Source organism: Podarcis pityusensis (assembly GCF_964106645.2).
Source record: "Podarcis pityusensis genome assembly, chromosome: 12".
NCBI lineage: Eukaryota > Metazoa > Chordata > Lepidosauria > Squamata > Lacertidae > Podarcis > Podarcis pityusensis.
Genome location: NC_138037.1, coordinates 24,113,166 through 24,140,432, shown reverse-complemented (window position 1 = coordinate 24,140,432; position 27,267 = coordinate 24,113,166). Strand labels below are relative to the sequence as shown.

General features: G+C 42.0%; 1 protein-coding gene and 1 long non-coding RNA gene across 17 annotated transcripts; one reads left to right on the top strand and one right to left on the bottom strand.

The window, feature by feature from the left end:
* Positions 1-406: 406 nt before the first annotated feature.
* NSUN6 (NOP2/Sun RNA methyltransferase 6) lies at positions 407-27,266 on the bottom strand. Of its 16 annotated transcripts, none has more exons than XM_080974492.1 (15): positions 27,031-27,265; positions 26,167-26,258; positions 24,929-25,206; positions 21,994-22,103; positions 20,237-20,392; positions 18,851-18,930; positions 17,887-17,999; positions 17,024-17,177; positions 15,817-15,898; positions 11,749-11,868; positions 7,386-7,530; positions 6,615-6,763; positions 3,539-3,664; positions 1,458-1,505; positions 407-917 (listed from the first exon to the last, which is right to left on the bottom strand). In XM_080974492.1, the coding sequence occupies exons 4-15, from the start codon at positions 22,066-22,068 to the stop codon at positions 711-713; spliced, it is 1,455 nt and encodes a 484-aa protein (XP_080830618.1). In that variant the 5' UTR covers positions 22,069-22,103; positions 24,929-25,206; positions 26,167-26,258; positions 27,031-27,265; the 3' UTR covers positions 407-710. The 16 variants fall into 16 exon arrangements, with proteins under 16 accessions (XP_080830618.1, XP_080830616.1, XP_080830617.1 ...); XM_080974490.1 differs by lacking the exon at positions 27,031-27,265 and adding an exon at positions 26,752-27,016; XM_080974491.1 differs by lacking the exon at positions 24,929-25,206.
* On the top strand, positions 25,202-26,087 carry LOC308459333. Its single transcript, XR_013978013.1, has 2 exons — positions 25,202-25,860; positions 25,895-26,087. It is a non-coding gene; the product is annotated as an uncharacterized lncRNA (long non-coding RNA).
* Position 27,267: the final 1 nt, after the last annotated feature.

Genomic DNA, 27,267 nt, shown 5'->3' with positions numbered 1-27,267 from the left:
GTGACGCTTGAAGGAATTTTTGGTCTGTTAGCTTAATAGTATTTCTTTACATCAGTCTTAGAATAAAATATGGGACAGCTGATCTTGGAGTTCACAAATCTGCATTCTCCGGAAATAGAATGTTAGAATGCTGCTAGAAAGTCAAGATACAAGGAAAATAGGATTAGGCCTTGAAAGATATCTGCTTAGAAGACATGGATTAATAATTTAAAGCACCAAGATGTACAATATCACTTAAAAGATTAATATTGTTTTGTAAGAAATGCCATTTAATAATATAAAATTGTTTTTCAAAAACAGCAATTTGAGAGTTCGGATAAGGTTTTACAACATGTGACAGTGTATTTAATTACTGATAAAATACTTTGAAAGATTTTCTACTGTACATAATTGCAGCTTTTTTCTAAATAAATAAATAAAATCTTTTAGACAAACTGAAAAACAAGCATGTTTCTAGAATCAGTGACCTACTGCTAATATAAAACCAAATGGAGCTTTACAAATTGAAGCTGCCCCTTCCCTCAGACTTGTTTCTCCAACCTGTGGATCTCTCCCAAAGGAAACAGCTGGCAGATTTTGCTGCTGCTATGGCAACTGTGTCGTCAGTCCGTTGGCTTGGCAACATTGCAGCAGCATGAAGGTACAGTTCAGAATGCTCCAAATGTTAACAGAAAGGGTGCTTTTTATGTTGACTTCTAAAGCCATGATTTTCACGGTACTTTTATAAATTTTGCAATAAAAAATCCAATGCAGTCCTTATTTGCCATGCTTATCAAATCTTCGTATCTGAATTCTTGCAGTGAATTCAAATCCATTCCCTGCAAAACTGCTTCAGATGGATCAAACCTCTGCAGCTTTTTCAACTGCTCAGGTGACAGCCCAGCTCCCATCATGCCTTCTCCTCCAATATGGGGCTCCTTTTAGAGAGGAAAATAAAACAAATGGGCTTAATTGCTCTGCAGTTCATTATTTATTTACCCGAAAATGAAAGCCAGTATTCACAAGGGTCAGTGCCTCTAAATCTATCACCGTAGGCACATCCTTGGAATACTTTTACTGCAATCTAAACTGTCCTGGAGTTTGCCTTGCTACATTCCTCTGGAAGGAAATATATTTGTAATAAGGCTCAGACTAAGGAGGCAGCAGAATAACATCGAAAATAATTTGCTCATTATCAGTTAACACTGATGAAACTTACACTAACAAAATACCACTTTTTAAAAAATGAACACCATATGCAATCTAATTTATGCTTGAGTTGCCATGTTGTGTCAGCAAATCAGTGATGGAAGGCTGAACATGGATGCGCAGGTGTTACAGTACTGAAAATATTGAGATAATCACACTATTTTGCTACCCAAAAGGGGTGGGCTTTCCCAGGACCTGAGGGCAAGTAAATCCTGATACTACTGTCAAGAACGTGTTGAGACTCAAGCTGCAATCGTATGCATACTTACATGGGAATAAGTCTCACTGAATTCAGTGGGCCTCACTTCTGAATAGACCTGTATAGGACTGCACTGTAACAGTGGGTGGAGCTTCACTTAATAGTCACTGTTGCATATACTTGTACACCCCAAAAACCTTGCAGGGTGGCCAGGAAGGATGGGAGATACTTGAGAATGGTCAGCAGCAGGACCTCGGGGCTCTAGCATCAAGCTCCAACAGACCAAAGGCCTGTGATCTTTCCCTGCCACTGCCTATTGCTGGGAGGAGTCCAAGTCCCTGGGTAATAGAGAGAGAGAGAGCTTCCCCTTTAGCTTTGTGTTCAAGGAACAATGTTTCTTTGTAAAATACTTAAAAGGAATGAATGGGGGGGGGCAGCCTATGAGAGTCTTTTTCTGGCTCCAGCACATATACACACAAAAATAGCAGATTTTTGCATAATCAGGCAGATCATATATATAACAGATTTAGGGACCTCGTAAATGGAAACCCTGATTTATGTGTGCTTCTTTTACATGTCTCCTTCCTCAGAGAAATGTAGTAAGACACTTAATGCTGTTAAAGGTTTAACCAAAGAAAGCCTCATACAAAACAGTTCAGTTCATCAAGTGCTTCTTCTAGTCTTTACATCTAAGGATGGCATTGAATCACTTTAATACGTTATGCCCTGGAATTTCAAATGTAACAAACAACCATAACAGTGCATCAGCATTTTCTGTAGACATGCAATAAGACAAGCATGATTACAAAAAATACACAAAACTCACTATCAAATTAGAGGCTGTCTCAGCCATTTAATCCTGCAAGATTAAAACCTAATCCCTTTAGCCACTGTTAGTGAAGGTCTGGGAGAAGCGAAGTGCAACTAATTAAACTCAAAGTCACACAATTATCTGATGCCTTCTGAATATACAACTTTTCAGAGTTTTGTGTCATATCTGATGCAGTGTTTTGGTAGGCATGTATTACAAACATATTAGATACTAACATTTACATTAGTTAATGATTCCCAAACAGCTGCCAGTTCATAAAGCACTGGCACAGCCTGCTGAACCCTGCACAGGGAAGGGCAACAGAGTCATAGAAGCTCATCCACACAGATGTTTCCCCAGCCCTCTCTCCCTGCAGGATCAGCAGAGTGCCCAGACTCAGATAAGTCAATGCAGGCGTATTCTGTGTCCATCTGCTCCTCCTCCCTGTGCCCTTTGTAGGGGGAAAACAAATGCTCAGAGACAGAAAAATGTTGAGCAGGCCACATGGTGCTGCGGGTTCTAGCCTTCCTGGCAACCTCTGCCAGCTCATAGGATTCTGTACCAGCAGGTGTAAAGCACTTGAGGTGCAGCTTGCACTACGATCAGGGAAGTTACCTCACTGGGAAAAGACCTTCTCTTAACTGTTGGCGGGATCTTAGAAATCACTTTTAGTAAGAGTACTGGGACAGAAATGGGGACAGGCAATGATCATTCTTAAGATGGCATGGAAGGCTATGGTTTGGGGAGAGGTCTCCAATCAAGTCTCTGCTTCCCTGTCTGATGAACTGGAAGCTTTGGGAAGCAATGGCTGGTTTTCTGTGCATGTCAGGGAGGGTGGGGAAACCTAAAAGTATAAAAGAATCATAGAATTGCAGAGTTGGACGAGACCACGAGGGTCATCTAGTCCAACCTCCTGCAATGCAGGAATCTTTTGCCCAATGTGATGCTCGAATCTGAGTCGCGTGTTCTCTACCGATTGAGCTATCCTGAGTACAAGAATGCCAAAGCTTTGGGGCTACCCCCACCCGCTGAGGATGCTGTGCATGTTCCGGGTGGAGTGTGTGTATTTGGGTGCATTGAGGTGTTTCAGAATATGGAATGCTTCGTTAATTTCTGTGTCATCCTTTTGCAGGGGCCATGCTAATCTTATCTGTATCATTCCAATTTCAGTCTACGTGCTGCCGAAGTAGCCACAGCAGAGTGAGCATAGGAAGCTGAGCAGAGCTCAGAGTGGCAGCAAGTAGAAGACAGGGTTGTTGTTTTTAACTGTCAGCAAGCATGTAATGTAATATCCTAGTGAGAAAGATGCAATAAAAAATAAATAAATAACATGTTCTTACCTGTGACTGAAGCTGAAGGCATGGCAAGGTCTCCAGTGCCCAGGCAACTTGCTCCTCATTTTCAGAAAGCGTAATTGTGCAGGTACTGTATACCAGGATGCCCCCTGGCTTCAGAAGCTGCACTGCCTAAGGAAACAATACTCTCATTTTTAGGATACCATAATTTCTCAAGCAAACTTACTTTTAGAATGCAGAATTACACAATCCATATTCATTTTGAAAGAACCAAGGACAACTTCTCATGATGTTGTTTCAAGCTGCCTTTGTGTTGTGAGCCTTGTGTGTGTACCAGTGTGTAGTGTCCTCCACTGCACTGCCTCCCCTGTATCCTGCAGACAAATATTATAGGCAGCTAGCCTAGAGTGGCAGGTTAACAAGCAAGGGTCAATCTATGTGGCCAGTACACATGGTTGATAAAAATCTAACAATTAAGATCTTACACCTTTGATGTTTTCAGTCCCGCAAAGACACAATATCTTTTAGCAGATATTATCAGAAGGTAAACAAACACTTCCAAAGTAGCCTCTCCTTTAGGAAAAGTGGAATGCATATACAAAAGCTGGCCTTGTTTAAACAAACATTTGAAGGGTTCTAGGACAGGACTGAAACTTCCCTTCTTTTTGGCTCAGCAGATTCCAATACACAAGGGAACACAGCTGAATAAATCATGATTGTTGATGTTCCCAACCTCCATCTGAGCACAGCAGTGATATTAAAGATGTCTTGGGACAAGGCAAATAGGGCACATAGCCATCTTCCCACTAGATTCGCTAACTTTGTCAATTTGACAGAAATGAATCCTCCTTACTTCTGTCAATACAAGAGCTTAGTATCTGAGATGGATTTCGTTAGCCAGGGTTACACTTTCAGTGGATTTGAAATTTTCTCAATGGTGTCATTCTGTTTGATGTTTGAGGGTGGGGGACTATTCTATGCACATTTAAGTAATATCATGCCCAAGCCCTACAGATGGGCCAGACTAGCAAGCCAAACAGATAAGTAAACTACGCCCTAGGAATTCTCAAACATCTCTGACTATACTGAAGAAATTATGTACTACCCTTTTTATTTTAAAAGGGAAAGGGTTAGAAAAGACATCTCTTATCAACTGAATCTTTACCAACAAAGGTGAATGCCTGTGCTAAATTTAACTAGATCTATTTATGTTCAAAAGATATTGTCTTCCAGCTTTAGAGTTGATTGGCCTTTCTGTATGGTTTGCCTCCACATCACCATAGGCTCTGCCGCCAGGATAACAACAATGTGTAGATTTTTTTTTAGATAGGGAGCTTGATTTAGCCTTGTTACACATCTATTCCAATGTTGCTATTGGTTTGAGAACAATGGAGCTCAGCGCAACCCCAACCAGCTGAACTTTTGCATGTGCCATGAACTGGGTGTGCTCAAAAAAGGATGACCAAGTGCCAACTTCTACAGTGTAACCGTGTGCACCTCCCTTGCCTCCCTTGTACTAATAAGACAAGGCTGTGAGCTAACAGGTCAATTCCTTTTCCTTTTTTTTGCAGAGGGATCATAGCCCGCAGATATGCAGGCCACCCCAATAATTTATTGCAGAACTCTACAGAACTATGAATCACTCCCATTCCCACCTCCAAGGAACTGGATTGAATTTAAAAGATAAATTAAGAAGCTGTCATTTAAAACCACAAAAACCACAGAATGGGTTTCAACACAAGATTTAAGTACATGGAAGGGACTGGGGCTGGCTAGTAAACTGGAGTTCCTTGGAGAAACTTGATGAAGGGAAGCCAGGATTGCAGACTAAGATTATGCAATGGATGGAAGCTTTTATTTTAATCCAGTATATAAAGACAAAGCAGAGGAAGCTTTTGAGGTGCTTCAAATGAGGAGTAGGGCTGTGCAACAAATCGCCATATTGTTGAATACCTGTATTGAAATAACATCTTGGAAAGTGTCTCAACAAGGCAATATACCGGTGAACAAAAGGTGGAGACTTGACAGCTTCCCAGGAGGTAGCTCAGATGAACACATACTTTACAGGCACCTTGTCTCTTGCTTTGTTTGCTCTCTCCCTCCTTCCTCCTAACCATAAAGCTTCACCAGTATCTTTCTACTTAGAGCTCAGCTAATTACGCAGAGCCTCCTAACAATCCAGGAGAAACCACCCATGGCTAGACAACCAAAGATCCATCCCCAAAGTAAACAAAGAACTGGAAAACAATTCTTTCTTCCCTCACACTCACCCCCACTGGTGAAAAAAAGAGAGGAAATTATTGTTTTATTTTCTGGTGGTGTTTGTGTTGGTGGTTCCCCCTAAATAGCTTTTCTCCATATTAAAAAGGGGAGAGATTGTGGGATGAGGGCTTTTGGTGGGGGGCCTTCTGTGGAGGGGGAGATGGAGGGAGAAGATTTAGCTGGCTTCCTTATGCTGAAATGGAAGGTTGGGTACTGTGTGAGAATGATGGGGAGGGTGTTTTTCAGTAAGCAGTGCAAGCAACTGCGGGTCTACTCACAAGCAAGCCCTACTGAATTCAATTAAGCTTACTCACAGGAAAGTAGAAGTAAGTTTAGTTGAACTCAGTGGGGCTTATGCATGCAAAGATTCCACTCAAACCTCTGAGTGGGGAAGCAGATGCAACTTGACTAGTTAATCACTTGAACAACTCTTAAATTAGTTGAAAATATATTAAATATATTATATGGAAGTTATTATATATATTATATGGAAGTTTATTTAATATTTTTATTAAATCTACTTCTTCCTTAGATTTTAAGTCCCTCTACCACCGCAGGGAGCCTCCTCAAGGCGCTCGGCTGCTGTGAGGAAACATAGCGCACCCTCTGCCACTGCGGGGAGGGCCCAGCAAGGCCCTCCACCGCTGCAGATATATATCATGATATATTGAGATATCATCAGATTTAGCTAGTGATATATTGTGATGCTGAAACCAGATATTGCCAGCCCTAATGAGGAACCAGTAATGCATGTAAGAATTCTCAATGAAGCACTGCTTAAAAGCAAGAATGTGTTTGAAATGAAGACCCAATGGTCAGGTTACTTATTCTTTGGTAGTTTTTATGGCAAAAAACTTACCACTCTAAAGAGCTTGCGCTGCAAGGGCTGGTAAGAAGTCACTTCCTTTAAAGACCAGGAATACACCATATTTGGTCTCTGCCCCATGCCACTACAGGGAGCATCGAGAAGTATTCTGTCAAATGATTCTGGTAAAAATGGAGGTCCTTCTGCAAAGAGGAACATGATCAGTTAAAAAAACTATAGCCAATTTATGCTGCATACTTAACTTTGCTATTGTTTGGGGAAATGTCACAAAATAATTTATTTAAATAGCATGAGCTTGACGTCAGCTTAACACAGCTAAATTGGTATAAACTGCAAATACAGTCATACTGGCCTTGGTTTCAAAGTCTTTATAACTGCTGATAAATCACCATTATGTTGGGATATAGAAAGCAAAATGTCCTTTCCCTCCTACTTTCTGACTGAAAGATCTGAGTCACATTCTGTTGCTGCACATGACAGTTTCCTCAAATTTGTATTGCTGATGTTGAGTGAAGACTGAATTTGTGTGCTGAGACCCACCAAAAAGAAACCTGACCTGCCAACTGCTACCTCACTTGCACTTATGAAAGATGCCCCAAATTACCAGCCATTTATAAATTATATAGGGTTTTTGAGGTTTAAAGGATCTGGATAAAATGGCAAGTCAATATTAACCAACATCCAATTACACTAAAGCAATAGTAGTCCTAGTCACAACAGGGTCTTAAGGATTACCATAAAAACCCTGATCCTCCTCAGAAAACACAGCTACAACAAGAACACCCAAAAGAAAAATAATATTACCTTGCCCATCCTCTCCTTTGCCAATGGCAAGTGCCTTAGTAGCATCATAACAAAATGCTTTAATGCAATTCAACTTCAGTAACGCAGCATTTTGCTTTATCTTTTTCACTTTTTCTGCAATCTTGTCCATGGCAATTACTTCTCCCTGAAAAACATGTTGGAAATCAAAAGGGTAGGAATTTATTACTTATTTGTTTCATAAACTCCTATATACCACTCAATTGTAAAAACTGAATTGGAAAAAAAAATGGAAAAATGAAAACAAAAAAACCTCAAAGCAGTTTACAAAAAGTTAAAACAGTAACACTGAGGAAAAACTTCACAACTATACTTTAAAATATACAAAAGTTAAACTACTATAAAACAAATTAAAATCACCTCAATATTCTAAGCATCTGAGTGGGCTTGTCTAAAGAGGAATGTTTTTAGCAGGCACTGAAAAGAGTACAGTGGTACCTTGGGTTACATACGCTTCAGGTTACATACGCTTCAGGTTACAGACTCCGCTAACCCAGAAATAGTACCTCGGGTTAAGAACTTTGCTTCAGGTTGAGAATAGAAATCGTGCTCCGGTGATGCGGCAGCAGCAGGAGGCCCCATTAGCTAAAGTGGTGCTTCAGGTTAAGAACAGTTTAAGGTTAAGAACGGACCTCCGGAACGAATTAAGTATACTTAACCTGAGGTACCACTGTACAGTGAAAATGCCTGCTTGATATCAATAGGCAGGGAGTTCCAAAGGGTTCTTACAAAAGCGCAATGGGTATTATGTGGCACCTGCAGTAATGCCAATTCCACCAACTGAAGCAGTCAGCTGTTGCCCTGCCAACTCCTATCAGCCCCCACTGCCATGGGAGATGGTGTAGTCCAGCAACAACATCTAGAGGGCCACAGGTTTCTCATTCTTTCTTTAACCACTGCTCTACTTGACCAAGCAGTTACCATTCAATCTGCACATTACACATAAAGACTTCTTTGTACGGGAATGGCATATTCCAGGAGAACATTGTATAACGTAGTCAGCTCCAGCCCCTTCCAATTGCTTCAATCTTGCGGTTGTTGCTTTTGTTTTGTTTTTTATAACAGCCTCTTAAGGTATCATTTAAATAGTACAAACTGCTAACTAAAATGTTTATGGGGCATGCTGACTTAGCAAACATGTGTCCATTAAAACTAAATCAAATTGATGGAAACAAACAACACCACACAAACACTTTCCAGTACGAAAATGGTTGTTTCTTTAAAACTTCCAGGCTGTACCTCATGCCAGCAATTTCTCCATAATGAAAAACTGAACAGTTCAGTAAGCAAAATATGATTGTGTCAAGGAGGCTGTCACATATCACAAATTGCATGGCTCTTCTGTACACAACACATGGCTGGCCGTAACAAAGCTTCCCTGCTAGAGAATGCACAGGTCACAACTGGAAGCACATCAGGCTACAGCCCACTTGAACTTCCCAACCTACTTGACATTCTATATACAATCCCTTTTCAGTTGAAATATGATTCATCTAAATGCATGCTACCTTATTCCAAATTTCTCAAAGGGGTACTTTTTGTTTCATACATTCTAAAACTTACTCAAACAATTTCTTGCAAGATAAAATGTCTCATAAATTTTCTATGTACCTAGTACTCTTTGCCCTATGTTTCCTCCAGCCAAAATATAAGCATTTTAGTAAAGTACTAGAGCTGAATGGTATGCAAAAATACAGTGGTACCTCGGGTTACATACGCTTCAGGTTACAAACGCTTCAGGTTACAGACTCCGCTAACCCAGAAATAGTACCTCGGGTTAAGAATTTTGCTTCAGGATGAGAACAAAAATCGTGCTCCAGTAGCGCGGCAGCAGCAGGAGGCCCCATTAGCTAAAGTGGTCTTCAGGTTAAGAATGGACCTCCGGAACGAATTAAGTACTTAACCCGAGGTACCACTGTACACTAATTTAACATGCAGCCATGCAAAATTCTGCAAAAATGCAATATGGACTTCCCTATTTCCTGCTCAGATTCTTAATTTATTGAATACCGAAAAGCTGAACACTTCAGTGAGTGTGATACAACTATGTCAAGAAGGCTTCTTTGGGACCCTATAAGAAGCCCAAAGTCAGATGGTAAAAAGGCAGAAAGCAAGCTTTTTGACTGCTGCACTAGGGGACAGCTCTTCTCCTTGAACCCTGTTTCCTTGCACCTCAAGCTAGTACATCTATTTTATTTCATGGTTTGATGAGCAGGCCCATAGTGAGTGTGCCAGGATGTAGCAATCTTAGAGGATGCGTAACCCCACCCATAACAGGCCATGTCCCACCCAGCCGGTTCAGGGAATTACCCACTGACAGCAACTTAGTTTTGTCTGGATTAAGCTGCAATTTGCTGGCTGTCATACAATCCACCACAAAGGCGAGACAACAGTCTAGTACAGGAATGTCCAACCGGCTGATTGTGATCTACCGGCCGATCTCTGGGTTTCCTTGGATGATCATGATCGTTTGTGGGATCCTGATCCCCCCCCCCCCCAAGAAGAAACCTCAACAACTTTGGCTCATCCTTGCCCCCCAAAAAACCTCTGGTCAATCCTCCCCACAAAAAGCTCAACAACTTTGATGAAGCTGTTGAATGGTTTCTTTAAATGTAAAGGTTCATCATTGTTCCACCCAATGTGTATGTCTTTAAGGGGCCAGAGCAAAATAACGAGACCCAGCTTTACAGCTGTGAAACATAGCAGGTGCTGCTGAGTTGTATTGATTAAGCTGTGTCAGCAATTGGGTGTAGTATATAAGGAGCAGCACCTAGCTCTCCCATTACCCTGGGGGATGGGTTGGTGGTTGGGTCTGGTTTGTTGTTGATGTATTTAGTGTAAATGGAGTTTTTGTTACTAAAACCTTGTTTAAGTTATTTTTGAGTCCCTGCATGGTCTCCCCAGCAAGCTCTCTGCAGCGCTACTAAACTGCAAGTAGCCAACAGAAGCCTCTGGTCAATCCAATGGGTAGATCACTTCCAGTTTCTTTTATAGTGGGAGTAGATTGCAGTCTCTTGGAAGTTGGACATACCTGATCTTGTACACCCACTGCCACATCTGCAGATGTAAAATGGAAATGGAGCTGTGGACAATTGGGATACCTTCCCTATGTCTGGGCAAAAGACTCTCTGACATATCGAGGCATTTCACTTTGATTGGGCGCACAAAAAGAGCTGCTCTTCATCTGCTGACTGATAAAAGTAAGATGCTGCCCCAGGTTCCCTGGGCACAAAAAAAGGAATACAGGGGTCTCCTCAGCATGGGCCAACTCCAGCTGTGCATCTCCAAAGTACGTTCTATTTTGTGGAAAAGTGTAAATCCTGGATATTGAAGAGAATGCTCGCCCAGCATTATGCAGTAAATGATGCAACTATAGGAGCCCCACCCCCTCCTTAGTCTGGGATGTGTGTAATTTCCAGATAGAGGTGATGACCTTTGTCAATAAGGCTAGATAGGTCAATTCTGCTCAGAGAAACAACATAGTCTTCTGAGAAGTTCCTCAGTCCTCTCAGCTGCCCTGAGAGTGTATGGCTAAAGAGCAGAGTAAACATTTCTTTAAAATGAAACAAATAAATCCTGAATACCAATGAGAAAGTGTGAAAAGGGGTGGCCCAACTGTCAGAAGTAAAGAGAGATTACTGGAGATGGGGGAAATTGAAAGAGAATGAAGGAAAGAGGTTTTGTGCTCCCCAAGTTAGGAAAGACAGGTGCCTCTAAGAGATCTAAAGTCCCTTCCTTCTCTTTACAGCAGAAATTGTCCCTTTAGATTAGCTCCTGCCAATTTCCAAAAGGCACAAGCTGTTAAACTACTCCATGCAATTTAATAACTCAAAAGTCACAGAATATAGCAGATCCTAAAGCGCTCATGATTAACTCATTATTTGATCTTATAGAAAATGGTGGGCCATAATGTCATGTTGATAGTTTGGTTACTCAGTATTTTCATTTGAAACACTTTGTTTTTACATCATGAAAAGTACTGAAGTTTAAATGAATTTTAAAAACCAAGCTTCTGCACTAAAAATAGCCCAAATTAATATGTATTGTATTATTTCTTGCAAGACTTTTCTACTTTTTCCCCCCCAATCTATCACATGTCCACCGAAATGAAATCTATTTGTTCAAAATATGTTGTGATAGGTAACCCAGAAAGATTTATCTCTGGTTCAGCAATTCTGCTATGCTGCAAAAATCAGCCAGTAAATCAGCAGTGTGTTCAAATATTAATGGTGTGCTACTTTGAGTTATCTGTGGATCTCAGCAAACGAGTGTAACAAGCCATGCTAATGAAGCACAGGTCAAACTTTCCTCACTGAGACAGAAAATGCTCAGTGACTTCACTTACCTCATCACACATTAATGTTGCAAGATGGGTTGTTTTCCCCCCGGGAGCAGCACACATGTCCAAAATTCTCTGTCCTGGCTGAGGATTTAAAACATAACTCACAACTGAAGAGGGCAAATTCTAGTAATGGAAGAGAAAAAAACTAGGTTTGCTTCAATGATGACCAACACAGGAATATCTTCCTTAAAACTAATTCTATTGTTTGTTTCTTCCACTAAAGGGCAAACTTGTGCATGTGTGTGTTCTAATTCTGTAAGCAGTGTTCAAAACATTCACAGAATGATTGATTGTAGCAACTATAGACATGAGAAAGGAATACCTATTTTGACAGAAAATGGTATTTCTTAGAAGCCAATACATTATAATCAACCAAACTGATTGAGGCAGCAATCCTAAACACTTACTGGGGGGGGTCATTCCACGCTAAATCACCTGATTTTAATACTCAACCGTGCTTTTACATCTCAGATTTTGTTCAAAAATTTTGTATGTGTACATACCTACAAGATAACCTCAAATTAATTTTTAAAGATTTTTTGGTCCAAAATTGGGTGCAGGAGAATTTTTCAAAAAATTCAATTTTCACATGATTTAGGCTAATGCAATTTCTGCGTCAGTTTAGAAAAAACCTCCTGTTCCGCTTATTTTTCAACCAATTGGGCTTATTTTGGTATCAAAATCAAGCTAATTTTGGTCTCTTTCAAAATAAGGTATAAAATGGTATTAAGTGCCACAGAAAAGGGACACCGACCAAAGTGAATGTTAGTCATTTTCTACCTTGGTGGGTTCAATAAGCCATAGTGCGCAAACCACAACTAAAACATGCATCATACTTTTTTTGTAGAATGGGCTAACCATGAACTGGCTATGTTTTAAAAATAAGAAGGGTGTATTTGTGGTTATAACGTATTTTTAAAATTAAGTTTTATTAATTATTTAATAAAAACAAAATATGTCTTGGAACCCTTGTTCATTTTATTGTGTAAAACACTTCTGCATAGCTATTTTGTTTCCCATACATGTTATATGGTCAATGGTGCTGTTTTGATTTAATTTAAATTAATTTGAGGTTATCTCATAGGTAATCTATACATGAAAAATGTTTGAACAAAATCTGAGATGTGGAAGCACATGGCACCAGGTGATTTGGCGTGGAATGACCCAGGGAGGCTTGTGGAACGTATTTTAAAATCTTCAATTCCAGAACAAAGTGTTTTGATTCTTGTGTTTGGGGAAAACTCTAGCAAACTTGTAAACTTGCACCGTGTTAAGATTTATTTAAAAGTATGTATTATGTCTCACTACTTCATTGTATCTCCTAAATTTCAAAAACAGAACTTAAAAGGTTTCTGCTTAATGGGATACACCTCTGCTCACCCTACTGAACATGTGCAAAGGGCAAGGTTTATTTACAGCCCTTGTACAGGAGAGAGACCCATGTATGCAGCTACCAACCAATGACAGTGCTCAGTGCCTATGAATGCCTGGATCTAAAGAGTCCATAGGAGCAGCACAGTGCACAGCTGAACTGTAGTGTAAGACTCTACACTTCCAGCAGCCCAATCCCCCAAGTATGTGACAAGATGCTTGAAGGTTTCACTTCCCATGGCATAGAAGTGAGGACACACAAGATGGGGCTTCAACCCTAGTACAGCCTATAGCACAAAACTTACGCTACCTGCTTGGAACAGCATTTCCTCTGGGGCAAGGGCAAAATAAGTCACCAAATCACCAAATGTGTAAGACAACATAGCATGCCTAATTTTACATTAATTGTGCATTTACATTTGTATCCCAAATTGTCCTACAGATTCGGACCATGTACTTTTTAAATGCACTTCACTTTACTGCAAATTGCTTCTTTCCACACACAACCTACTTGTGTCATCCCTTCAAAAACATCAAGACAATACGCGTTTACCTGGGAGTAAGCCCAAGCAAGTTATACTTCCAAGTAGAAATGCACAGGATTGCACAGCCAATAGATTATATATTACATACAGTGGTGCCTCGCAAGACGAAAAGAATCCGTTCTGTGAGTCTCTTCGTCTAGCGGTTTTTTCGTCTTGCGAAGCAAGCCCATTGACGGATTAGCGCTATTAGCGCTATTAGCGTCTTAGCGGATAAGCGGCTTAGAAAAAGGGGGGGAAAGGAAAAAAAACCTGCAGGAACTCGCAAGACATTTTCATCTTGCGAAGCAAGCCCATAGGAGATTCGTTTTGCGAAGCACCTCCAAAACGGAAAACTCTTTCGTCTAGCGAGTTTTCCGTCTTGCGAGGCATTCGTCTTGCGGGGCACCACTGTATTTAAAGACTGTTATATATACACAGCTAGGTCACATATAAACACAAATAATTGTATTAATTCTCCATTAAAACATATATGCAGAAGAAACTGCTGGTGTCTACGGGCAAAAACACGTATTACCTAATAACATACATGGTGAAAACATTAATCAATAATATTGGCTTAATGGTACACAACATTAACAACACAGTGTTCATCAATGTATTTTTTCCACACTCTCAGTAATCAGGCAGTATCTGTTTCTCAGCTACATGAGCTTACATGTATATGCTGAAGTGTTCTTGCATTATAAATCAATTGGTGAAGCATGGAAAACAGGATACACAGGGGGCCGATACGACATGATTTGATGACACTTTCAGCCAAATTATGTGTATTGTGTATGATTTGACCAGGAGGTATAAAACTCTGTCTGAGATGGTCATCTGTGATCACTTATTCATATACATTCAACCTCTCACCCAATGCTACAAGTGATGAGCATACATGTGTCCCTTAAATCTTCTAGTTAAGAACTAGTGCAAAGCTGCAGCAGAGCAAGCTAACACGCTTTTGCTTCTAATGTGGGAGAAAAGTCAACAAATGTTTTGGAGGAGGAGTGAAACACTGGTTTATGTTCTATAGTTGAAATAATACTCAAAATGTGGATGGTGGAAATCCGGAGCCACAAAATGCAATGATGGATAAAACAGAAGGTAACTTCTTATTTCATGACAGGTTAAATTTGTCTTCAAACAAAGCAAAATGCAAATTCAACCTGGCGGCACCTACACACACACACACACACACACACACGCCTTTCTTGGGAAATGTAACAAAATCAAACCAAGGTTTCTTATTGCAGAGCTTTCCTTATTGGAAACAATATATAAATAAAGACTTCTGCTTTGGATGCACTAACCACTTTAGATCAACAAGATGAAACAACATAGATCTGCAGAGTTGTGTGTCAGCTCAGGGACTAGATTCAAGGCTTATGTTGAAATGAAATGCCTCCAAACTTTGTCACTCTGTTCACAACCTGTGAAATGGGAGGTGGGGGACGACTTACCAGAGGCATCAATCATGCTCCACATTGCGGACAGGCACCATTTTTCTTCAATGCAAATTCAAATTCTTCCCTAGCAGATGCTAAAACAGAAAGGGAGGGAGCAGGAACCAATGCTTCCTGACCCCCCCCCTTTGGTATTTGCTGAGAGGAAGCATGGAAGAAAACTGCACCTAGCAGGAGCTGGGACTGTCAACACAAAGCTATTAGGACCCATTGGCCGACAGCACCATCACCACCACCTGGATCATATGAGCATGTGCTAGTGGCATAAAATGTGAGGGATGTACAATTTTTGTAAAACTTTTGTTCTCTCTAAGCCATTTCAAAGCCAAAGCACTTCTCAAAAGAAGTTTTGGATTACCTCTTGTTCAGACCCACTGAAGTCCACCCTATTACATCTAAATTGAACTATAGATGAAGCTGTCCATATCATTTATTGATATTTTGCCAAAGGCAATCAAGAAACAGAATTAGGTAACATTTCATTTCACAGAAGCACAGGGAAAACAGTCCACGCCTAGCATGTCAGATATAAAATACTTACAGAGCATAAAAACATAGGGAAAATCACTATTTTAATTGAATTTCCCCCAAAATAACTTATTTGCTTAGATGTGAAGTCCAGCTGTGTTCAATGGGGCTTAGAATACAATAGAAAGGGTTGTGACCTCAGAATTCAGAAAGCTATAGTTATTTTTAATATGACTTACCTGCAGAAACAGATAACTCGATAACATTTTGTCAAATGAAGGACTAAGGTAAATTGGTTCTGTCATTTTTATTCCCATCCCTCTGAAAGGCACAATGGACACCGGTAAGAAAAAAAAAAAATCCTGATCTGAATTTCTAATACTAATAATCTTTTAATACAAGATCCGACACTTCAATATAATATTGGCCAGTAATTAAACAGATTCTGACCTGACTTTCATAAACACAACTAAGAAGGGAAAATTGAACATTTGCAAGATATACAGTGGAACCTTGGGTTGCGAACGTGATCCGTGCAAGAGGCACATTTGCAACCCCCAGCGCCACGTCTGCATACGTGCGGGTCACAATTCAATGCTTCCGTGCATGCGCAAAGCACGATTTAGCGCTTCTGCGTGAGCGCCAAAACCCAGAAGTAACCCATTCTGGTACTTCCGGGTTCGGCGCAGTGCACAACCCGAAAACGTGTAACCTGAAGCGTCTGTAACCCAAGGTACCACTGTACTATAAACTCAGCATAACTTCTAACTTTCTCTCTCTGTAATCTTGGTTTAATGTTTAGTTGCCTCTCTTGTATGTGGACTAGTTGTCATCTGATTTCAAAGCTAATGTGGTGGTTCAGTTCTTAGGATAAAAATGGAAAGGTGGTCTCAAATTATTGCAGTTATACACCCTGACTTACAAAGACACAAATTTGGAAGATGACACCACTCAGCGGCTTCATGTGGATGTTAAAGAGAATTGTAGAGTTGGAAGGGACCACAAAGATCACTAGTCCAACCCCCTGCAATGCAGGGCACTTTCTGCCCAAGCTGGGGCTCGAATCCATGACTCTGAGATTAAGTGTCTCATGCTCTACCAACTGAGCAGTAGCTGTGTTCTATGTTAAAAACTGACCACTACTAGGACTTGTTTCTTCTTGATTCCCAATGTATTTCTTATCAGTAAAAAATTCAGTGGCATGAGCAAATTTTTATTCTGAAAGTGTGGCCCAGAGAAAAAAACTATGAGAACCACTGCCCTAGAAGGTGGTGGCTGGGAGATGATACTCAACCTCATGCAGTTTCCAGTGTGGAGTGCACAGGCCTCAATCTTTTTACCCATTCTATGGTACTTTATAATATGATCATGGGACATCCAGAAAGTATAACACATACATATTATTTAGAAGCAGATTCTCAAACTTTATTACAATTTCTGACTTACTTCAGTGGGCCAGTAGAATTAAATATTTCATTTCGGCTCAGTTCAGAAATCCCATTTCCGATGAAAACTTTGCTTCCGAGAAATTCTTTGGCCCCTCTTTTACACTTCCCTTCAATATCAGAGTATACTGAAACAGTATCTCCAGCTTTCATGACTAAGGAAAGAAAGGGAGAACATTTCAGATAATATTTTATTTGGCACAAGAACTCACTAGGGACTTCAAGTAGGCCACATACTTGAGCCCCGACTATTTACAAGAATCTGTTCAGGTCAGGAGTAGCTCTGGAACAACTTCAGTAATGGCTATTCCGCATGCATACTTGGCAACTTCTTCTGTAACTTTTTTAAGCATCTAATCTACAAGGAAGAATAGTTAATACTCAAGTTACTAAAGCTTAGGAACCACAGAGTCTGAGGCAGGGAATGAAATAGATGCAGTGGTAAATGTCTGGTTTCCTGGTTGGGAGATGGCTTGATTTTGTCCTTTCTTACCAAAACCATAGGACAGGATAATCTAGTTTGTTAGGAAATGCATTTCTTAACAACTTCTTTAAATACCGATTACATATCTTATAAACTTCCTCAACTGGAACATTATAGTGCAAATCTGCCAATTTAGTAGTAGCATCTACTCTTTTACAGAATCTTTTTAACAGAATTTCAGAACAAAGGATGGTAGGGAAATAAGGCAATGGCTGCAACTTGCATTCAAACTTACATTCACAAACTACAGTTCTAAACAATCTAGTATTGGATATTTGAAGAGATATTAACACTTAAAAAGGGTAGCTGCTATCAACTACAAAGTATTATTTTCCATCAGTCTTACAAGCTAAGGAAGCGTGGAGTGGGGTGTTACATACATTTTGAAGCAGATATGATTCCTGGAGCATAGACGTGTGCTCCTCGAAGCACCGCATTCCCACACTGTGCACCAACAATAACTTCATTTGTCAATTTTTGTACATCCTTTCTGCTGGGAGCAGGGGAAGGAGAGAGTTAAGAAAAACCAATCAGCACAATTCACATCTGCTGTTCTCAGCTGCCTTTCTAATACTAGCTGCAGTATCTGCTGCAGGGACGCGGGTGGCGCTGTGGGTTAAACCACAGAGCCTAGGACTCGCAGATCAGAAGGTCGGTGGCCACATGACCCGGAAGCTGTACGCCGGCTCCCTCGGCCAATAAAGTGAGATGAGCGCCGCAACCCCAGAGTCGGCCACAACTGGACCTAATGGTCAGGGGTCCCTTTACCTTTACCTTAGTACCTGCTGCAGCCGTAGAGTTAGTTGGCCAAGCTGGATCGCATTGCAAGGAAGGCTGAAATCCTAGCTCCACTTTTCAGGAAGACACACTAATGAATTTGATGTGATTTACCTCCGAGCAGACATGGGGCTCATCGAGACTTCCTTTTGCGGCACAGGTCCATGCTTCAAAGCTCTGTGTCCAAGCACTATAACAAAAAACAAACAAACCCAAAAACCAACCCCCTGAATTAGAGCAAACAGAAATACATGGAGAACCCAAATCACTACTTGTTCTGATTCAGTTTTATGCAGTGGGTTTTCCTGGAGAAAGTGGCAGTGCTTGGATGTAGGAGTTTTAAAGCACGGACTTGTTCCTAGAGAAGGAGGGGGAAAAGGTAAATGTGGATGAGCCCATGGTCAGACTTCTGCTGCAAAACATTGATCTATTTTACAATGACCAATATGCCAGTTCTAAATATTTGCTCTTGCACATATGTTTTCATGTTCCAAATCAGTCTATGAGCCATCAGAAGATGAAATACAGATAAACTCCATTAACATTAAAATTCTAAAATGCACAGACCTGGGCCCAATAACAGGAATAAGTAAGATGTCAGGAAGTTTTGGATGCCGAAGAACCGGAACAGTAAGACTTGTGTACTGCTACATATGGAAAAAGAAAAAAGTATATTTCTTAGTTCTGGTTAATGAAAAGGACCTGAGTGTTTTATAGCCATTTTATTCATTGACATTATTTATTTGTCATTATTTACTTACTAGGTTTCTTACCATCCTTCATCATGTTGTTTCAGGGCAAGTTAAACAATTTAAAACAGTTTTTTTTTTAAAAAAAACCACTAATATTTCTATTAGACAGAAATGTTTAAGGTCACAATACATTATGGACTCTCTAATATAGCCATAGTGCTTATGAATTAAGATAGTTACAGCAGTGATGGAGTTTACTTCAGAATTCAAAAATGAGGGCCAAATACAGAGTTGTCGTTTTTAGTTACCGTATTTTTCGCCCTATAGGGCGCACTTTTCCCCCTCCAAAAATGAAGGGGAAATGTGTGTGCGTCCTATGGGGTGAATGCAGGCTTTGCGCAGCTCTCAGCAAGCCGTGGGAGCCCGCGCTAGGCTCCCGCAGCTTGCGGAGAGTTGCCTGCATGCTGAAGCCTGGGCGCACTGAGCTCAGCGCGCCCAGGCTTAGCTTCGCGCAGCTCTCCGCAAGCCGTGGGAGCCCAGGCTTCAGCATGCAGGCAACTCTCCGCAAGCCGTGGGAGCCCAGCGCCGGGCTGCCACGGCTTGCGGAGAGCTGCCTGTTCTGGGGGCTGGGGTCGGGGGAAGCTCAGGCTTCCCCCGCCCCAGCCCCGTGCTTGGGGGGGGAAATAATCCCCCCCTTTATTTCCCCCCAAAAAACTAGGTGCGCCTTATGGGACGGTGCGTCCTAAAGGGCGAAAAATACGGTACTCTTCCTTATACAGGTATGACCAACCCATCCATTTCTATTATTATTAGTGACTACAGAAAAAGTGTGCTGCCTTGCATCTTCGTTCATGGGTGCACTTAGAAACTGGCGCAGATCCAAATCAAACACAGAGAACAAGAAAAACCTGCAGACTGAACGTGAAGAAAATCATGTTTGCATTTCTTCCCTTAATTTGCTGCTTCCCTGCATGAAAAGCTCCCTGCTCATTAAAAGCTGAAATGGCAAGAAAAGCTTTAGCATGGGCTCCATACTAATGTGACCCTGCTTTTGCCATGCATAAGCTGCCTCTAAATTCCAAACAATCAAGCTACTTATTTGCAGGAGGACAGGGGGCACTTGGATCTTCCTAGGCAGGAAAAAATATTACAGCATTTCATAATGTCCTGCTACACAGATCTACTAATGTGAATCTAAGTTGCACCACTTTTAGTGAATTAACTGATGGCAAGACAAGTAGTAAGGAGACACTACACAGACCTTGTGGATCTCTTCAGAAAGCAGACCTCTTACATCTTCCACAGATGCCAGGTGGGTGTTCACTCGAACAGTTGTGAAAGCTGGTGGATGGGATAAATTATTTAACAGAGATTCATATTTCCGTTCGGCTTCCACTGCACCCAAAGCAGTTAGGAGCTTAAAAAAAGAGAAGAAAATACATTAGATCAGCAAAAATAGTGGCTTATACTATAATCCCAGGAGTACAGAATTGTTGATTCAAACTCAAGGCACAAGCCAGTTAAGCCACGATATATCAGGAATGGATAGAATCACACTAAACTATGGTTTAGATAGGTGTGAGTAAGTCTAGCCTCTTCCCAGGTGTATACACTCTGTCCCCCTTACCCTCTCAAAGTGGTAGAAGTTCAGAAATTTCCACTTTTAACTATGGTTACTGTGGTTAACATTAAATACAGTTGGTTTAACTAAGCAAGCTTCAGAAACCATGGTTTGAAGTTTGCTTGTTTAGAACCAACCAGAATTAGGGTTAATCACAATTTGTTGGTATGTATGGATGACATGACAATCCGTGGTTAACCAAAAGCAGAAGCCTCCAAACTCCTCCCCTCCGTCATGTTGGAAGAGGAAAGGGTATGCAAGCCTAGGAGGACACTTGACTTGTTCACGTACTGCGTAACAAAAATTAAGCATGATACCTCTTACAGGCTGCATTAGGGTAAAATGGCAATCCTAAACATGTGTACTAAGATAAAAGTAAATCCATGTAGGATTTGCTATAAATTAAAGTACACATTCTTAACCAACTGATGAGCAACAGCCTAAATGGGGAAGAATTTAATGGGAATAAGCAAGCATGATTATCTTCTGTTTTGTTCAAAAAATCTATTTTGTTAAGATTGTTACCCACCACGATCTTCTGTGGATGGGATGAATGATTTAAAAAAGCATTTATTGTGAATATATTTTTTTGCCAAAAAGATTAACCAAACTTCCCTTTGTGCTGGACTGGGAGGGCGGATTCGGCAGAAGTATACCTCCACTGAGCCCTGCCAGTCTCTGCCCGCAGAGTGGCATGGAGCTCTCTCTCTTCTGTCAACCAAATGTGAAGGAAAATGTAAGTGCCACCAACAGAATCTCTGCTGGACAGTCCTCAAAGGGAAATTCCAGGGAGGGCCTGAGCTGACCTAGGATCTACTGGATCCCAAACCAGCCCAACTGTCAGCACGGTAATCCACGTGCTGCCTCCACCCACATTGCATTCTAGCTGGCGTGTGCAACAGGGCTCCATCAGTGGCTCCGTTAAGCTCCGTCAAACAGTGGCGGGGGTCAGAAATCCACCCCAAATCTTTTAACTCGGACATACCAAAATAAGAGAGAAAGTGTGCCTCATTAAATTTTAAAAAATAAATACAGTGGTACCTCGGGTTACATATGCTTCAGGTTACAGACTCCGCTAACCCAGAAATAGTGCTTCAGGTTAAGAACTTTGCTTCAGGATGAGAACAGAAATCGTGCTCCGGCGGCGGCGCGGCAGCAGCAGGAGGCCCCATTAGCTAAAGTGGTACTTCAGGTTAAGAACAGTTTCAGGTTAAGAACGGACCTCTGGAACAAATTAAGTACTTAACCCGAGGTACCACTGTAAATGACAGGTCTCATCTGAGCAGCTACCTTAGCTGGAACTAAAAGTATTCCTGACAGCAGCCATCACACATACACACACAGTTGTGTACCTCTTCCAAACATCTCCTTCCTTGGACTCGCTTTACGGTATTTACCTCATCGTTTTTAAACGTAGCCCTCAGGTACTCTTCAACCTTTGCCCTCAATGAGATTTTGGGGAAAACAGACATAGTCTTTACTGTCTCCTATTCTTTTTGGAACACATCTGGAGAAAGAAAATCATTTTCACATGAACAATTCAAAACCAAACAAATTCAGATTAAAAAGCTTCATTTATAATCTTTTTCTCCTACATTGTCATAGAATATGAAAAAAATTTAAGGCAAGACATAAGTAGACATCGTCAATTCACCAACTTTAACATTCAGCCAAACAGTGCCATTCCCAAAGCGAATGATGGTTTATAGCAGTAATAAGCTGCATTTTGTCTGCTATATGTTGCATCTGGTTGTATCATAAATTATGTAATGATTATTGAAGCAATAATTTAATATTCTATGAGAATGAGTGGCACTAAATAAGCTAAACGGTCCTGTACAACAGTTAGTATGAAGAAAGCATGAGGAACAAGGCCAAGATTCCAAGCCCATTTTTAAAAATGGCCTGCCAATAATCTTATCATTGCATCCATCTTTTTCCCTCTTGGATTGGCATGGAAATACTCGGGGGGCCAGACTCGTCCAGGAGTGAGCAGTTACTAATCGCGAACTTTTTCGGCTGTGTCCACATTTCCATTTACTGTAGCGCACTCGCTGGATTTAAACTGCTGGATTTTTCACCTGTGTTCACATGACATTACCCAAAACGCCTAGACACCCTGCACTTTACTGGGAGATGCCGCTGCTCGATTTGCTTCACGCAAATTTGAGCCCCTAATTCGCCTCTAGTCGGTGCAAAACAGGCGTGGCGACATTATAATCCGATTTGAAACGGGGAGGGGGGGGGCTTTGGAGTACATGTTAAACTCGGTCCCGTGTCTATTTCGCCTCACACCTCTTTCCACCCGTTTTAAAAGGAGTGTGCGTGTGTCCTCGAGGGAGGCCATTTGCAAAGGGCTCCCTTTTCCCCTCAGGAGCCGAAAAGCAGAGCCCGCCTCCGTCGCGGCTGCCTCGGATGGGGCGCCATCTGCTGCCGAGCGCCGAGAGCGACTCCGGCGGGGATTGAACACCGGGACGCGGCTTCCCCTCTTCTCCCCGGGCTGGGGCTGAGGCACCGGGGTCTGCCACCCCGGGGGCCCTCATTGCTGTCGTCCTCCCGCGCCCCTTTGCCTACCCCAGCGCCCGAGCAATGCCGCGCCCAGTCCCTGCCTTCGGCCTCCCTCCTGCCCTCATCCGGGGAGGCGATAGGAAATGCCGCCCCGTCCTAGCCCAGCCCCGCCTCCCTCCCTCCTTCTACTTGGGGAGGGCCCCCCTCCCCAGAGCACGAAACTGCAGTTCTTTCGGGTTCCTCGGGAGTAAGCTCCGTTCAGGGTAATGAAGCTTTCGCTCCGGAACGTGGGCGCCGACGGGGGAGGATGTGGTTACCAGGCGGGGAGGGGAACGAGGGAGGCAGTAGCCAAAGACTTGTAACTATTGCGGGGTTGGGAGTCCCCCCCCCCCGCAAAAATAATAAAACCTTCAGTGCCCGCAAAAGAGGGGTGCTTTTCATTTCAACTCCCCACCCCAGATCACAATTTGCGGGTGTACGAATCGCATCGAAGACCGGCCAACAAGCCGACCACACAGAGACGCCCCTTGAGGCACAAAATAGCAGCGGATTAGAATTCATGTCCGGTTTGAAATGCTCATGTGAAGATCTCTAGAAGGGAGGCCAGTGGTTATTTTGCTGCCAGGGGCATGCACTCTGCATATGCTCAGAGCCCTATTGAATGCAGAAATGTGCTGCAACACGTGGTGCGCCCCCCCCTGCTTATCATTTCCTCCCAGGATGGTACTTGAGCCTTTGTCACAGGAGGGCTGTGTGCCCCCTGCCAGTGACCTATCCAGGAAGCTGCATTGTTAGGTGGGGTGGAAAGCCTGCCGGTGGCTCCTGAGAGCTTGTAGTCGACTTATATCATCAACAACCATTTTAGTCAAGGGTCAAAGCTTAGAAGAGTTATAGTCAACATCTGGAGGGCTACAGATTTTGCAGGAAATGTGGATCTGTGCCATTTTTATGGGGGGGGGGGTTTGATAGTGTGTTTTCCAGCTCCACTCACTGTTTTCCAGCTCCACTCACTCCACCTGGGCTGAGCATGTATTATCAACATAGTTGCAGCATATTTCTGCCTTCTCTCCAGACCTAATGAATATACATGGATTCAAAATATTTTACAGCAAACAGCAAAACATTCAAAAACCGAAATAACCAAGAAGCTCATAATAGCTACTAAAGGTAAAAAGGTAAAGGGACCCCTGACCATTACGTCCAGTCGTGACCAATTCTGGGGTTACGGCGCTCATCTCACTTTATTTTTCTGTATATGGCATTTATTAACATGACAAAGGCCTTTGACACGGTAAATCGCAATGCCCTGTGGACTGCCCTCTTGAAAATCAGCTGCCCAGCTAAATTGTGAACATCCTTCAGCTCCTCCATGATAAAATGACAGCAACAATCACAAATAACGATGGCTCTCAAAGTGATTCATTCAGTGGGATCAAGCGTTAAACAGGGTTGTGTTATTCCCCCAACTCTTTATTTTCATCACCATGATCCTACACTTTGTTGAAAGGAAACTCTCCACTGGAGTAGAAATCAAATCTAACTGATGGAAAGCTCTTTAATCTGAGTAGGCTGAAAGCAAAGAGTAAAGCTACCATAACTTCTAACATAAGAGATTCAATATGCTGAGGACAACGTGTGTGCACACTGATAGGATGACCTCCAAGCCATCCTAAATATCTTCGCAGAAGCTTACGAAAGGTTTGGCCTATCGCTCAACATCCAAAAAACCAAAGTACTGCACCAACAAGCACAAAAAAACCCTCTGCAGCGCCACAAATCCAACTCAATTGTGTAATGTTGGAAAGAGTCAATCACTTCTCCTACCTGGGCAGTTATCTTTCCACAAGGGCCGAATGATGCCGAAATCCAGCCTCGCCTGAGCTCTGCAAGTGCAGCTTTCTGCAGTGTGTTTCAGGACCGGCACATTCACAGGGAAAGCAAAATGCTTGTTTACAAAGCCACTGTGCTACACCTTACTGTATGCTTGTGAAACATGAACCACGTATAAATGCCGTCTCCAACGCCTCAAAAGATTCCATCAACAGTGTCTTCGAAAAATGTTACATATCGCTTCGGAAGACAGTCGAACTAATGCCAGTGTACTGGAAGAAGCAAAGATCACCAGTGTCAAAGCAATGATTCTGCAACATCAACTCTGTGGGACTGGTCATGTTTGGATGCCTGATTATCGTTTTCCAAAGCAACTACTCTATTCTGAACTTAAAAATTGAAAGCGTAATGCTGGTGATCAACAAAAGAGGTTTAAAGACTCTCTCAAGATAAATCTTTAAAACTGTTTTATAAACACCGACAATTGGGAATCACTAGCCTGCGAGCGCTCCAATTGGAGAACAGCCTTTACCAAATGTGTCATGAGCTTTGAAGATGCTCAAACTCAGGATGAAAGAGAGAAACATGTTAAGAGGAAGGCATGTTTGGCAAACCGTCACCGTGATCAACTCCCAAGAAACCTATGTCCCCACTGTGGAAGTACATGTGGATCCAGAATTGGCCTCCACAATCACTTACAGGGTGAGTGTTAAGACCGTGTTCATGGAAGACAATCTAACGCAGCTATGAGTGATCGCCAGAGAAGATGAATCCCAGAGTAATGGCCCTATGCCACAATCGCATGCACATTTACTTGGGAGTAAAACCCACTGAACACAGTGGGATTTACTTGCAAATACACATGCATAAACTTGTGCTGTCAACAATATTGATAATCTATATAGTTATTACACTTGTTGATGCCTGTAATCATCCTGATTCTATTAATACTTGGTGAAGAGAGAAATAATCACATTTCCTTTCTACTGTAAGCTTTCTGGGGTCATTCTTAAATGGTTGGCAAGGAAAAATAGGTTAAAAAGATACTTCCTGAATGCTAAGATCCAAGTTTGAGGCCAAGTGCTCTTTGATGAGATTTAAAACCACAAAGCATGCAGCAAAGTAAAGCGTTGAAATAAACCCATTTAAAATATGCCCTTGTGAGTTCCTTCCAACGTTTCCCTTTTCCCTCAGCATAGAAAAATCTACACATTTAGGAATGGTTTACTTACAAACTCTCCAAAGGTCAGGTTTATGTGATTTCCATACATCAGTCAGAAAACACAGGCAGTACAACTTGCCTCAGTTACAGTGGTGAATTTTCCTAAATTATTGGTACAGGAACACAACAATGGTTTGTAAGAGCCATGCAGCTAAGATGTAGCAACTACCTTAGCCTCTTCACACACTAAGTTTCTCTGGTAGACAGAAGGCAAACAAAGGCATTGATTACCCCCCACCTAAGGTGAGAGGGAGTGACCTAGCTAAACTTGGCAGGGCAGCTTACTCTATGGCATTAACCCCTTCATGGATTAATTAAACCTAACCATGTTAGTTATATGAGGCTGGTTATCCCATACTTCTCTAATTGCAGATTGATTATTGTCTACATGTGTACTTAGGAGCAAATTACACTATAAAAGCTCAAATGTCTTCCTCCGCAGGATGCCAATTATTAGGACCTAGCAGACTCTATTAAACCTTATTACTACTGTGGCTTCAGGAGCGTCTACATGGCTACCTACCCCTTTTCGACATAATCAAATATGCTGACTTCAAAGTGCTGAGTTGGGCGTGGCGTGGGCAGGGGAGTTTACTTGCACAACTGAGCCCTCGTGGAGACTCAGTAGATTACAGTCCGAACTTTAAAAAATAATAATGAAAATAGCCTTTGACCGCCACTATTCTCCATGCGAGTATCTTCGCATTTCTATGGTGATACTCCTCTAACAATCTGCAACGGAAGTCAGAAGTGAAAATCGACTTTAAGCCACGGGGCGCGATATTCGTATCAGTCCATATTTAAAAATCTAACTCCGTGTGGAAAAAACCGGCTGTCCCTGTCAGGAACCTTCTGAAAGAGGAAAACTATTCACCACGGGCGTGGGAAAACAACGCCTCCCTCACGTCCGGAGCGGAGGATGACGTCACTCTCGCGGCCCCGCCCTGCCCCTTCCTCGTCCAAAGGGAAGCGGCGCAAGACCGCAACGATACTAGTCACTTCCGGCGCCTGGTTGAACCAATGCCAACAGAAAAGGCTCGGCTCTCGCGCCCCTCATATGGCGCCGCTCGAAAGAAAAGAGGAAATGAGGTTTCGCACGTAATGTCCGGGC

Bases quoted from the DNA above. Each gene is read 5' to 3' on its own strand.
- NSUN6 (XM_080974482.1), bottom strand. From the start codon at position 22,068: ATGTCTGTTTTCCCCAAAATCTCATTGAGGGCAAAGGTTGAAGAGTAC. The intron at 3,665-6,614 runs GTAAGTTTTTTG...TTGTTTCCTTAG, and splicing joins AGCGCAAGCTCTTTAGAGTG to GCAGTGCAGCTTCTGAAGCC. The intron at 918-1,457 runs GTAAGTATGCAT...CCTCTCTAAAAG, and splicing joins TCAGTGAGACTTATTCCCAT to GAGCCCCATATTGGAGGAGA.